Source organism: Notechis scutatus, chromosome 3, assembly GCF_049901735.1.
Source record: "Notechis scutatus isolate UNSWTSFEM ecotype Mainland chromosome 3, rNotScu1.2, whole genome shotgun sequence".
Classification (NCBI taxonomy): Eukaryota; Metazoa; Chordata; class Lepidosauria; order Squamata; family Elapidae; genus Notechis; species Notechis scutatus.
The window spans coordinates 24,430,120-24,445,443 of NC_142011.1; the positions used below are offsets into that span (position 1 = coordinate 24,430,120).

The 15,324-nt window shown below is 36.3% G+C and overlaps 1 protein-coding gene across 4 annotated transcripts in view; it reads right to left on the reverse strand.

Annotated features, from left to right (window-relative positions):
* The window catches only part of NCOA3 (nuclear receptor coactivator 3), a 132,904-nt gene that overhangs the window by 22,302 nt on the left and 95,278 nt on the right, over positions 1-15,324 (reverse strand). For all 4 annotated transcript variants that reach the window (XM_087959301.1, XM_087959302.1, XM_026665005.2 and 1 more), the window contains 8 exons: positions 10,656-10,756; positions 7,719-7,893; positions 6,177-6,365; positions 5,951-6,052; positions 4,583-4,720; positions 3,401-3,548; positions 1,262-1,647; positions 129-985 (listed from right to left, as the gene is read on the reverse strand). In XM_087959301.1, the coding sequence (XP_087815427.1) occupies positions 129-985; positions 1,262-1,647; positions 3,401-3,548; positions 4,583-4,720; positions 5,951-6,052; positions 6,177-6,365; positions 7,719-7,893; positions 10,656-10,756 (2,096 nt within the window). The remainder of the gene's footprint in view (positions 1-128; positions 986-1,261; positions 1,648-3,400; positions 3,549-4,582; positions 4,721-5,950; positions 6,053-6,176; positions 6,366-7,718; positions 7,894-10,655; positions 10,757-15,324) is intronic.

The window sequence follows — 15,324 nt, forward strand, 5'->3', positions numbered from 1 at the left end:
TTACTTGTCCGTAGACTGTTGGGATTTTTAACAAAACCCTGCTTAACAAATAAGCTTGTGGAATGAAACTAAGAGTAAAGGCTTTTTTAATGGAAATACTGCTTAACACTTGAATAATCATACTCTACCTCTTCTCTGGGTTCTGTCTTTATTTTCATCTCCTTTTCATTACTTGATGTAGGTATGGCCGAACTACAACACTGTCCCATCTTGGTATCCAGAGTTTCAATTTTAGGTTTAACATCTTTTAAAAGTGGCTCTTTTCCATCATCCTTATCAAGCAAATATCTAAGCAGGGCATGATTCTCTTTCTTTTTAGGACTCATTTGTTCCTGTTTCACTACTTCTCCACAGGAAACTGTGTTGGAATCATGAAATGGATCTTTACCAGTCGCTTCAGCTGTGATTTTTGCTACCTCTGCTGGAGAATTACCATTTCGTAGCAACTTATGTAAAATCTTATGCTTCTCTTGCATATTTGATGAAGAAACTCCTCCAGATGTAGAAGACGAAACACCAGATGAAGGACTTGTAGCACTGTTAGAAGATTCTTTGCAGCTGGAATCCAAGGGTGAATTGGAAAGTGTTGGATGTCCTCTCTCCTCTGAGGAACAAGTTAGCAATTGAAGAAGTTTTTTGTGTCCTTTGCTTTCAGCTGGTCCCCTCTGATCAGCACCTTCAAGGCTCTCCTCTTTGCTCTCTTTATGACTATTTGAGTCCCTGCTGTTTGACTGGCACATAGAGCTCTCCACTTGATTCTGTTCACAAAACATGCCAGGGGGGCTTTTTGAATCCTGGCTCCCCATTTTGCTTTGTGGAGGAGCATTCATATTTGGAGAACTGTCCAGTTTAGGACCTGGTGAAGAAAGGGTGGATAGGAGTGTTGTTCCAACTCCCTCACTAATGGCCTGAAGAGCACTAAGCGAACTGCTTGAAAAATTGTTGCTGCTTGAATTGCTGACCGGTCCCATTGGAGAGTGTACACCTATAAAAATAGTTCATACTTGAATAAAAAAAAATAGTTCATAAATATTCAAAATGTCTCAGGAAAAAGAAAACAAAGCGGAACTATTTTCCATGCAATATTTCTCACAGGAGAATAATGATATAATTAATTTGACTAAACTGAGTCAAGGTTTATGTTTAATTACAGGGAATATGTTTAAAGGAAATTTTATAAACACAAATAAAAAAGGAATCTTCTGTAAATAAATGGGTATTTTATATTGAAATGAAATATTACTTAGAAAACCATCTTTACCTGGTATGGGAGAAAAGTGGTGTGAATTCACTTTTGGACTCCCACGATTCCTAGGTGATATCATTATATTCGGCTGACTGGCATTCAAGTTTGGGCTGCCATGTGGTGGACTACTGATATTTAATCCATAATTATTTTGATAAGGAAAAGACTGCATTCCTTGCCCAGAGTTCATTGATCCCATATTTCCTGGACCCCCATACCTAGCACCACTCATCTGCCCCATTATGTTAGGATCTCCCATGCCATAGTTTCTGTTTTGAAGAGGTACATTTTGCCCAGGCATCATATTCAGAACACCACTGCATGAATTGGTGCTCATAGTTGTAGAAGCTCTTATGTTCTGTGCCATTGTATTAGGATTTGGTCGATATCCATTTTGTTCTCTGAAAAATTGAACAAAGGAATACAATAAAATCAGACTCCAAATCCACTTTTCAATTGTGTTACATTAAACACAGAGAAGAAAAATACACCTACAAACAATATAAATCAAAATCTCAAGATTAATAAAAGAAAAAAGGTTTGAAAAATCATGGCATAACTCCCAAAAATTGACCAGGTTCTTTCCTATCCTTTTTAAAACTGAAATTTGATTAAATGTTGATAATCATTGCATTGCTTGGGAGGGTGGGCGGTGTCTGATGTGATTAGAATGATCCTGCCGGCAGGAGGAAAGTTGTTAAAGTTAGTAGTTACTACTTGGTGCAAAAGATAATAGATTGTTTTTCAGCATTATTTATTGTTTAATTGAAACAATTGTTAAGACAGTATAACAGAAAAGGACAAACACGCTGGTATTAATTCAGTAAAAAACTAATTACAACTAAGAAATCATTAATGTGATTAATTTTTTAAAATGGAAAAAGATCTATTGCCCATTTTCTCTAGCACCAGCCTGCCTCTCTGGCTTTCACTGTCTGTGCTGTGCCCTCCTGTTAGTCCTACTTTCCACTCTGCTTGCCTGGGTTCCCACCTCTTCCCAGGTCATAGCCATGTCACATTTCCCCTGATGAGCCATGTAGTCCACAGATTACAACAGCAGCCAGGACTAAGCAATGTGGCCATATGATCTCATGATGCTGTATGACTGCATCACTTAATGATGGAAATTCCAGTCCCAACTGCCAATGTTACACAAGAACTACCTGTAACTTATTTAATTGCTTTGGTGGTATATGCCAGGCTTCAAAAACTAAGAAAGACATGATTAGACAGTCTTCTAAGCAGTTTCCTCCTATTGTTCCTCACCTATAGAGAAATATTGCCAAACCAAAGCAACTACTTGCATCATAAAACATAAACTCTGGGAATTATTAAGGAAGAGTCTCCGTCACCCTTTTTTCCCCACACAAATCCTAAACTACGCTGTGTCACTTCAATTACTTCCTCTAAAACCAAACTCTGATTATACTCTATGCCACAAATGACAAATTATCTAAGCCAGTAATTTCAGGGAGTTGTTTCCAAAAAATGGTTAAGGAAGAAAAGTAAACATATTTTCTTCTTCATTCCTATCCTCTTGAGATTAGCTCATCTGAGCCTCAGATACTGCAGAAGCCCCAACATTTATTCTCATTTAAATAATATATAGGATTACCATTTTATTATCTTTAAGCAAAACTTAACAAAAAAATAATTCGTTTGGAAGGTAATAAGTAGCATTACTTATTTTGCCATGAAGCGAAACTATTTCCCATAAATTCAACTGCTAATTTTTAAAATCATAAGGTATGAACAAACTCAGTTGGTTACCTATCCATATTGCTGAACTAACAACTAGGTTACAGCCAAATATATAACTCAAGGGTAGACATTTTCAATAAAAAACACCTGCATAAGAGTAATCATGAGCTGTACTCTGAAATAAGATACCATCTCATTTTTTGCCATTCAGGCAATATGTTAAAAAGAAATAGTGAATTCTCTAGCACAATTTATTTAGTTATGTTGTTTTCTGTCCTGGCTTACAAAAGAGAAAACCAGTCTTACTCCATGAAAACCATTATCTAAATCTGAAATAGTCACCAGGCTATATAAACATGTCACATATCAATGTTAATATCTCAAATTTTGCTCAAATAAGCATTTAATAAAAGCGTACATTTTGGAAATCCTAAAATATAATTGCAATTTTACCTTTGAAGAAAGTGGGTAGAGATAAACCCATGACGGTCATTGGTAACTGGATTTCGGAATAATTTACTTTTTGTTTGTGCTGTCACTATTGTTCCATCAGCTAAAGAGAACCGGTAGAGTGGAGTTTCAGCAATGCCTTGCATATAAGCTATTTAGGAAAAACAGATTTTTATTAGAAGAGCACCTTCCTGTTCATATTCCATGTTACACAAATAGTGGCTTGCAAAGGAAGATAGACATTTTAAAAGATCAACTTTGGTATCTACTAACTTTTGTCTAAAATACATACACATGAAAGACAACAACAACAAATCTATATAGCTACTGTGTATGAATCTGTACACTGGAGGGGGGAAAATGGCAACATATAAAGTCAAAAGGTAACAGAGCTAATCAGGGGTAGGATTCTACCAGTTTGCATCTATTCAGTAGAACCGGTTGTTAACATTCTAAGAAGTTTGGAGAACCAGTTGTTAGGAGAAATCACTGGCCTAATCCTGTAAGGAAAGCAGGAAGGAAACATTCTGCTGTTGCTTACAGAAACTGCCTCTCCATTAATCCTTATTACAATCTTGGCAGGACTAGACTTCCTGTCTCTGGAACTTCTCTGGAATTTTTTTCTCCTCCTTTGCTGGTACTTTGCTTGTGTGGAGTGACCATTCAAAGTTACAATGGCACTGAAAAAAGTGACTTATGACCATTTTTCGCACTTATGACTGTTGCAGCATCCCCAGTCACGAGGCCAGGCGAGGAGATACATGCCTCGATGTGAGTGATGTTGAGTTGGCCACGCCCAGCCAGTAACATGACCACCAAGCCATGCCCACCCAGTCACATGACCACCAAGCCATGACCAAGCCACGCCCACCAACTAAGCCAAGGCCACAGAACTGGTTGTTAAAAAATTTGAATCCCACCCCTGGAGCTAATCCTATTTTTCCCAGGTTTCATTAATCATTAACTGCAGAAATAGAGACTCTGAATTGGAGGAGTCATGATTTTATTAAACCTGACATAATTGGACATCAGTTAATACCTTATTTTTATATGAAAATACATACCCCAATTAGAACTTCCAAGAAAATGATTCACTGTATGTGTTTCAAATCAGCCGTAAAAATAAATATCCCCCCTTCATTTTTAAAATTAAGTCCTCAATGGCTTTCAAATTCCAGGTTTTACCTTCCTGATAGTGACGCTTGTTTGACCAGGGCTGGCCTTCATTTTGGCATAAAAATCTCTGAATGCAACGGCGGATTGTATCTTCAAATCCAGGTTTCATAGACCTTAAAGAATTTGTATCTATGTTAACAAGTTTACCTGCCAAATAGAAAAAGAAACTATTGGGAATTACCTTGATATATTTATACTTAATTAACTGAATGCTGTGTTAGTAGAATCTATAGAAATATAGAATTTATAGAAACATTATGTTGTTATTAAAAAAACAAAAGCATAGAATCTTAATAGAATAAAATACTGGAAATAAGTAGAGAATATATACCAAATAAAAATTATTCATACTTTTTATTAATCTAAAAGAATGGAGGCCAGTTGCAGTTCTGGAGAAAATATATTTCATAATTTAGAATATATATATTCTAATATAGAACAAAGTCATCTCCCTGTGGGCTTAAGGTGAACTAGTTCATATAACCAGACAGACAGTTCCATAGTTCCTTCAATGAGTCCTAAATCATTTAAGATTTGAAACAATTTCAGTTCAACCAGAAAGCAACTGGCAAATACTGCAAGCCGGAAGCACAAGAAAAATATTCTGAAATAATAATTTCCTTGTAAGCTCCAGCCTTGTGCAGAATGCAGCAGTGAGGGCAATTAATGGTGCCAATTAGTTGGCACATATGACATAATTGCTCTGTGATGTGCATTGGTTACCAGTTTGTTTCTGGGCACAATTCAAGACGCTGGTTAGCCACTTTTATAGCCTTATATATGACTTGGGCCAGGTTACTTATATGACAATCTCATCATGGTTGTCTCAATCTAATCCACCAGGAGGCACACGCTGAGTATTGTTGGCTGAGAGGTGGGTGCTTAGCAGGGCGTGAAAAAGTGCCTTTTCTGCCATTGCACCTGCCCTCTGAAACATCATCTTTTGTAAGATTAGGTTGGCCCCCACCATCACTGTTGCTTTATATTTTTTGGCAAGATTTCAGAGGTGGTTTCCCATTGCCTCTTTCCTAGGCTTAAGGAACAGTGACTGGTCCAATGCCACCCAATTAGCTTTGTGCCTAAGACAGGAATAAAATGCAGACTCTCCTATTTTCTAACCTGATGGCTCAACTACTACACCAAAGTAGCTCTCATTTTATTTTTATTTTATTTTAGTTTAGTTTAACAATTGCACTTTTTATTTATTTTAAAGTTGTGTGCCACCCAGACTCATGTATGTCAGATGGGCAGCTATATAAATTGAATGAATTCATAAATAAATAATACGCTTGAGAGCAATTAGTAACACAAACCGTGTTATTCCTGTAGTTTGCATTAAACACTATATTTGATCAGTTTTTCATGTAGAATTCTCACCTGACAGATCATGCCTAGTAACAAAACTCTCTGTGTTTGGGGAAAATACCCTCTCTACTGTAGAGATACGACGCGCAACACATATCATACAGGACTGCAAATCTGCAATACAAAATATTTTATGACATATTTAAAATGATGTAAAATTCTAGTTATTCAATACGTGAGATATGCTGCAGTTTAAATGAATGGAATACATTTAAATAAGTGGATGATTTGCCATTACCTTCTCCTTCTTCTAGCATAGCTCTTGGTTGTGATAAAGCAAAACACTGCATGGTTTCAAATCTTTGATGCAATTCTTGGCTGTTTCCTATATCTTCTAGAAGTTCATTTAATGGTTTTACCATCATGCGACAATTAAATGTGTGACTTTTCTGTCTCGGTGCTTCATTGGTCCAAGAAACTCCATTCACTAAAAAAAAAGTAATAGAACTTCTCATTAAGTTGTTAGAAAAAGAATGATGACCTTAATTCTATATTTATCCAGCTACACTGGCTATTTAGAACTGAGGAGGGTTAGGGTTAGGGCATGCTATTGTATGTAACATTTATATATTGCTAATAATTATCCACAAAAGAAAAAAAATTAATTTAATGCATGGGATATCATGTATCAGGCAGGCAAAAACCAAAATGACTAGTCCAAGGTCATCCAGCTGGCTTTCATGGCGAAGGTGGAACTAGAACTCACACTCTCCTACTTTCTAGCCTGATGCCTTAACTATTAGACCAGGGGTATCAAACTCATGGCTCACGGGCCAGATGCGTCACACATTGGCCCACCATTTTAGTGAAGGGAGAAAGTCACAATATGTCATGTGACAATGCTAGTTTGACACCCCTGCACTAGACCAAACTAGTTTTCTTGCACTTGAACAGTGAAAGCTGGAAAAACAATTGAGCAGTAGTCTCAGTCCAACTATTCCCATTTCTATTCTGGATTGCCTAAATGTTATCAGTACTGTCAATCATACACAACAATGCTAATTTGCAAGCATATTAAGATATGCACTGCCACTATTTTGCTGGGATCATTATGGTGCAGGAGATTTAAGTCAAGGTGTCTTTGCCATCAAGTGAATCATGTCTGGGAATTAGAGTAATATACTGTATGAAAACTTAACTCTAATAGAACTAATAATATTAGCCACAACTGATTTTGCTTCTTTTCATACTTAATATTTTATTATGATTAACATTGAGATTTAACAAAATTTACTTAAAACATTAAGATGGACTTCTATAACAGACTTCTATTATGAAAATTTTTTTGATTGATATTCTGCTCAGCAAAATTTGGTAAAAATGAAAGTCGATATTTTAACAGAATACATACAATAGTATGTTTTTTTTAAAATGAACGGTAATACTTCAAATTCCATTAACAGAGAATAGAGTTTGTTTACTTACTGCATATATACTTTGTTTTTTCTATAACAGCTCAAGGCATTTTACATGAAGGAATCCACTAATTTTAATCTCACAACAATCCTGTGAGGTGGGCTGAGAAAATGTGTATATATGGGATAATAATTTAAATTACATAAACCATCTTTTTCAAGAAGTTACAAAGACTCAAGAATAATTTGGCTAAATACTGAATTTTGTTGAAAAAAGTTCATATTAAGGTACAATGTGAATGAAAATTTAAAGAAATACTTTAAAGTTAATATTGTAGTTTAAAGTTAAACATAAAAGTTTGTTTGTTTGTTTTTTAGAAAAAGTCACATTTGACATACCAAGTGATTATGAAAATCTTCCTTACCTGCAGATTTGGGTAAATTTTTAAGAAAATCTTTCCGATCTTCTTCATGTAAGATACTGTAAACACTTGTATTAACCAGGTCCTCTTGCTTATATTGCAAATACTGAGTAACATTTTCAGATACAAATACAATGTTTCCATCCCTATTTACTACAAATAAGAAGCCATCTAATGCCTAGAAATAAAGTTATGTAAAGGTAGTATTGAAGCATTTAAACACACATATATATTAACAGTTATTATGTACTGAAATAAACATCAATATGTTGTTGATGATGTTACCTAATTTGGTAATGAAACATCTGCAAGAAAACAACCAAGCTCAGAGAGTACAAAGAAACCCACAGTTCAACCAAGTTCAACTACAAATATTGCTATCAGTATTTTATAATCCTATACTTAGCAACACAACGTCTATAGTAATCACTTATAATCTTAAACCTGCATTGTGTCTATACACAGCATATGCCATCTAGTTAACAGGATGTGAGCAAAATTATATTGGCTAAGTTACAACATAGTCTCTTGATACTAACTTGGATAGATTAGAAGAAGCATCCTTGGAGTAAAACTGGACTTTCATTATCCTTGTACGATGCCGACCAAAATGTGCCAAAATAGTACCAGTATTGTCCTTATTTTTATCAGGAATGCTGCACTCTGGCATGAAAATGATTACATCTGAAAATCTAGTCTATACTGTCTTTCTCTTATTTGAAAAATTACACGAAAGCCTTGATTAATCAAAGGGATAATAGGCAGCAGAGGTCAGTATCTCTGGGCCAATCTGGTGACATCCATGCCATACAAAAGGCTGTATTATGCAATGTAAAAGAAATAAGCCTAAAAGGGCAAGGAATTAATACATTAAAGAAAAAATGTTTTATATCTGTGAAATGAAGAAAAAGAGGAAAGAATGCAACTGAGTTGAATGGCTTGATCTTGTGTGAGAATATCTGTAGGGAAGTGAATATGTAGATTTAATTATGAATGAAAGAATGAAAAGATATGTTATGAAATATCAGTAACTTATCATGGATGCATATGAAAGCCAGAATCCACAGATGATAAAGACACTCCAGTAAATGGTGACAATGGAAAACTGGAGATTGGAGGAAAAATTGTGTAGCATTCTGAATGAATGTGATACAGGAGATTGGGTCATACATAGAGAATGAATAAGGATCAAATTGTAAAATATACATAAAGGCTTTGAGAGGTATGGGATGATGTAGAAAGTAATGGACAGATGGAATTGATGAGGTCTTCATAAAGAGGAAGATGAAAAGTTTAATGAACAAAGAGCAATATACAAAGCAGTATGTGGATGTGATGACAGGAACAATATCTATAAAAACAAAAAAGGAATGAAGATGTACAGGTAGTCCGCAACTTACTGATGTAATTGAGCCCAGAATTGTGGCCCTAAATTGTGCTGTTGTTACCTGATTTTATGACCTTTTTTGCACAGTGAATCACTGCAATTAAGTGAATGTGTTGGTCATTAAACAAATCCATTGTCTGCTACGGGTGGGCTTTTTTTGCCAGAAACTGAAGTAAACACCGGTTTTCAGCAAAAAAAACCAAAGTCATGTGGTCATGTGAAACCACAGGGGCTGTCAGAATTTTGAATCCAGATCATAAGTAGCTTTGGGGAGGTCTGTTGTAATTTGAAGTTATTAAGTGACCATTTGTTAAGTTCAGAACCATCTTATACAATAAATTGTTTTGTGATATATTGTTTCTATTCTTTTCCTGAACCTATCTTTTCATTTAGATGAAATAAAGAGAGGTGGGTAGCTCAAAATGCAAAACTAAATAAATAAAAAATAAAATATTTCTTTGGCTTAATATGTCTTACAGGATCCAACCTGGGTCAGTCATCCTCAGGAACTTCTCTCCCACCAGAGTATGTGCTTTGGACTATATTACGCATAGTTTTTATGTGGTGCCTGGTTGTGTGTGGCTTTTTGGTTGTTGATTGTTGGTGGCCAGTTTTTAAGTCATTGGCTAGCTGTTGTTTCCTTGTGCTGCCAAGTCCTCGAATCCTAAGTACCTGATAAGCTGGTGATAACTCATGCCGACTGACAAGGGGCCCATTTCCCTGGCTATTTTTTACCTGCTCAGCCAACAATTGTAGTAGCTGCTAAATTGAATCTATGTTCATTGTCATTACTATTTCCTACCTTTTTCCTGGGTTCTTTGGAACAATGCTCACTCTGAACAGGAATAACATGATGGATATGTATGCATATATACATGTAAATAATCCTATACTTATTTATTTAGAAGCACTCCACTAAAATCAATTGAATTATTTCCAAATAGGGGTACTAAGAATTAAAATCTAAGTGGGAACAGTATAGTATTGATTTTGCTCTTGAAAAATTATTATTAAAAGCAATGCCCAATTCAATCTCTCATTTCCAAACCTGATGTCCTCCAATACATTCCAAAAAGGAGGACCAAATGTCATCCTAACTCAGAATTACATGTATTACAGTCCAACATATCATGTAGACATCTCACTAGGAAAAGGGCACATTTTCATTTTCTACAGTAAGAATGGAGAAGGAATCTCAATTTTTACAGTTTTTGAACTGTAAAAATATTGAGAGTTGAAATAATCTTCTGAACATGGCTATTTTTCAACTACAAACATAGTAACAAATATAGAGATTTCTGCTGTGCTAATGATTCCACATAATTAAGCTATACAAAAAGTATGCCCCAAAGGTGCTTTTTCAAGAGGCAATTGGACTTTCTGTTTTTTCTTTGAAGACATTTCACTTCTCACCCAACAAGCTTCTTCAGCTCTGACTGGATGGTGGAGTTTCCTCTTGAAAAAGCACCTTTGAGACAACCATGACCTGGATGACTGAGAATCTCCATAGACATATCCTAACAGTATTAACACTAATTAACCTATATACTTGCCTGTAAGAGGAGTGGTCCCAGTGAATCCTTATCAATAACACCCTGTCCAGTTGAAGATACATCTGCCTTCTGAACATCATCATCAGTAGATGCTGTTTTTCCTGAAATTGAAAAGCAAGCCTTGAAAACAGTAATACTATATATGTAAGCAAGTCACTGGATACATACAGATTTAATAGTTACTGTTTATTATTAAAATTCTTTAAAATGTTTAATGAGAATTTTAACAGCTGAAAAAAACAGTACTGAAACATACATCTTTATTCCATACTAAAGAAGGAAAGCTTCCTCAGTGACACAGAAAATATAAACGCAGCTTAACCATGACATTTTTTGATAATCAAGTAAAAGAGAAAGGACTCCCTGTGGATTTTATTCTGCTAGTTGTTGTCAACTATAATGAACGGTACTCATCTCCATTTCAAGGCCAGTGCTGTCTGAAGACATTTCTATGGTCATGTGGCCAGCATGATGTCATGGACTGTTATCTTCCCATCAAAGTGATACCTATCAATTTGATGGATATTAGAAACACCAATCAAGCAGGACACAGCAAACTCCAAGACCAATAAACACAGACCAAGACTCCCAACCAATCAGGATGAAGAAAAAACCATTCTGGCATAGCAGTAGGCTAGCCCCAAATTTAAAACTGAAACAACTGTAAAAGTCTGACTCACAGACGAACACAATACAGAAGCCTGATGATGGCAGATGAGATTCTGCCAAAACGTTGCTACAACTTTAAAAGCACAACTATAATGACGTGGGAAAATACCCGAACAAAGCTGAACGTTTCAGCAGAATCTCATCTGCCATCATCAGGCTTCTGTATTGTGTCCGTCTGTGAGTCAGACTTTTACAGTGGTTTCAGATTTAAATTTGGGGCAGCCTATTGCTGTGCCAGAATGGTTTTTTCTTCATCCTGATTGGTTGGGAGTCTTGGTCTGTGTTTATTGGTCTCGGAGTTTGCTGTGTTCTGCTTGATTGGTGTCTCTAATATCTTCTGTCTGTTTTTTGGCTCTTTTTGTATCTTGATTGGCTGGCAGCATTGTGTTACTTTATTGGAGGCCTTTAGTAAAGCTTGGCTTCGGGTAAATGGACGGCTATCATTAGTTAGGAAGCTGGGTTTCATCTGGGTTCCTGGTTGGGATGTGTTTGAGCTGGAGGTATCAGGGGGGATCTGTTTGTGCCCAGGTGTTTGCCTGGCTTGTGGTGTGGAGATTTTTTTGTTTGTGAGTGCAGGCTTCCAAATGATTGACAGCCTGGTGGAATCATCTCTTCTATTCATGCTTTCTGGTCTTTTTTCAATCTCTATGGCTTCTCTGATGATTCTGTGGCTAGGGTTTTCTATAGTGGCTAGGGTTTTGGTGCCATTGAAGTTGATGCTATGACCTGTGGCTTCCATGTGTTGGACTAGTGAGGAAGTGTGTTCCAGCTTTTTGACTGCATTTTTGTGTTCATCCAGGCGGGTGCTTATTCTTCTATTGGTCTGTCCAATGTATGTGGCCGGGCATGATGCACAGGGGACTTCATATATGCCTTGGTTTTCCAGGTCAATTTTGTCTTTGGGGTTTCTGAGGATGGCTGCTATTTTTCTGTCTGTTTTGAAGGCAGTCTTGATGTGGTGTCTATATAGTATCTTACTAATTTTGTCTTTAGTGCCTCTTATGTAGGGCAGGACAGCTGTTCCATGGGTCTGTTCATCTTCTGGGTCTCTATTATGTCTCAGTGTGTTTTTGTGGATCAAGTTGGCGATTTTGCTTTTGTGGAAGCCGTTGGCTGTCAATATTTTAGTCAGGGTGCATAGTTCAGTCTTAATGTGTGTCTTGTCTGCCAGGCGTTTGGTTCTAGTAATTAGTGTTTTAGCCACGGAGTTTATCTGTGCTGGGTGGTGGTGGGATTGGGCGTTGAGGTAGCGGTTGGTGTGTGTTTTCTTTTTTTTCTTTTTTTTAAACAAGTTTTATTTTTCAAGACAAACAATACATAAATACACATAAACACAAAACATAAAAGTATAAAAAATCTCTTTTCTGAAAGTTGCTTAGTCCCGGGTTAAAACTCTTGGTACAGACACAAGTTCAATTTCATATTCATTTTACATACCATTTCATATCTTCTTAACATTTTCAATTTTCTATATAACTTCTCCTCTCCTTTAAATTTTCTCAATTTTATTTCATTTTTATTTTTTTATCTCCTCTCAATTCATATCGTAATATTTATTATTCTTTGTCTGTTCTATTCCAGCCAATCATTTATTTTTCTTCTTTTAAAAAAAAGAAGAAGTACTTCTCCTATACACTATATGGAGTATGATGCCTTTGTCTTTTTCCTCTATATTTATAGTACTTAATATAAAATACATAACCTACATTGGTATTCTGTCTGGTACATTCTAAAATTATACTATATTATCAAAAATAATACAAATCTATTCATTAATATTGATATTCATTCATATCTTAGATATTTAACTCATTACTTTTCAATTAAATCACATGCTTTTATGAGAGCCCTATTTTTCAAAATTATTCTCCCCCCATCACATATTATAGCTCAATATTTCATTGAAATGTTCCTCCTTCTTCTACTTCAAATCTCATTTCACAAAAGGTTTGCTAATATACCATCTTCTAATTATTAATATTAACAATCATTTATATCTTAAACATTTTATCCATTTCAATTGAATGTCATGCCTTTGTGGGAACACTTATGCTTTCCACGATTATTACCCCCCCCCCCCCACATCATAATCTTGGATCATATTTCATTACAATACTCCCTTTTTCTTAACAAAAATTTCACTTGTTTATGTTAAACATTTTATCACCTTTTAAACTACATATTATTTCTAATTTTCTATAATTACTTCTAAATACAGATATAAAAATGCAATCTTATGTACCTTCTAGAATCCCATTAACAATAAGACTTATCCATTATCTCTGAAAAACTTTTGCTTCTTAATATCTTGCTCCCCACCATCCTTTCTCCCTTGCTTCTTCTTCTCCTAGTCCTCTTTAACCCCTTGTCTCCCCACCTCCCTTTTATTCTGCTTTCCCCCTTTCTGTTGTTTCTTAACATAATGTCCCTTTTCCACCTTATTCTTCTCTTTTTGGGCTGTTTTCCAGATCTTAAAGACCTCCGCTTTTTCCCTTCTCCAATCAAAGTCCTTTTCTCATCAAAGATGGCTTCTCCTTCTTCTTTATCCCCATCATCCTCATTCTGCTTCACATAAATATAAATCGCCATTTCTAAGTATTGGAAAATAGTGCCAAGTCCATCTTCACCTCCTTGTTTTTCTCTTTCAAATTTTTGATATATAAGTTCCAATTCATCCATAGATGATGCCATTGTGTAGAGAAAAAGTTTTTCCAAACAACCACCCAGATGATTTAATCAGAAATAATTTCCAAAGGTTCCAAAATCACCAAACAATCCAAACAGACTGTTTCTTTTAGATACCTTCTTCTTCTTGACTTTCTCTTTCTGGGGTTAAAGTAATCACAAATCCTTTTCAAATATATTTTTTGGAAGTTTTTAAACTCTTTGCAATTCTAGGCAATCTTCTCCTTATTTTCAAATTTTGCTCAGATTTTTTTCACTCTCCCTTCCCACTCACAGCCAAAAAGATTTTTTTTCCCGGTGTCACTTTAGGAAGGAGAGTCGAACAAAGAAAAAAAAACTTTTCCCTTTAGGGTATTCGCAGCTTGTAACTCTCGCAAGGAACAATAGATACTTAACAGCTTTCAAGGTTCCAAATAACTTTCTCAGGTCTTGTCCCAGCCAGAAGCAACTTTCACTTCTCTTTCAGCTCTCTCCCTCCTGCTCTTGCTTACCCGGCTGCAGCTTTCTTCGTGGCGGCCATTGCTGACCGCCGTTCCTCCGCCTCGGAAAAGGGAGTTTAGCCGGCTGGGGAGGGGTTTGCGGTACCCCAAACCCCTTGCCGGATCCCCCTATCTTCCGCTGCCTCTACAGCGCAGCTGTATCCCCCAGATCCAAATGGATCGGGGGAACCTTGGCAGTGAACGCAGCAGGGATCGCACAGTGGCAAATCCCTGCCGCCGCCGAAAGCTAGCAAACCGGAAGGACGGTGTGTGTTTTCTTCTGGTATATGGTGTGTCCTAGTGTGCCATCTGTTTTTTTGTAGATTAGTACATCTAGGAATGGTAGTTGTTTGTTTGTTTCTGTTTCCATGGTGAACTTGATTTTGGGGTGTGCGCTGTTTAGGTGTGTTAGGAAATTGTTTAGGTTTTCTTGTCCATGGGGCCAAATCACGAATGTGTCATCGATGTATCTTAACCATAGTTTGGGTTTGAGGATGGCATTGGCCAGGACTCTGGATTCGAATTCTTCCATGAACAGGTTTGCAATGACAGGTGACAGTGGTGATCCCATGGGAGCTCCTTCTATTTGTTTGTATCTTTGTCCTTTGTATATGAAATATGTGTTGGTTAAGCAGTGTTCTGTTAGTTCCATGAGGTGTTTAGCTGGTTGGTATTTATTTTTGATGATTTCAAGGGTCTCTTTTATCGGGACTTGAGTGAATAGTGAAACCACGTCAAAACTTACAAGCAGATCTTCTTGCTCCACGTGTAGATCTTTGATCATTTCCAAGAAGTGGTATGAGTTTTTTACATGAGAAGCTGCTGTTTCAGCATGG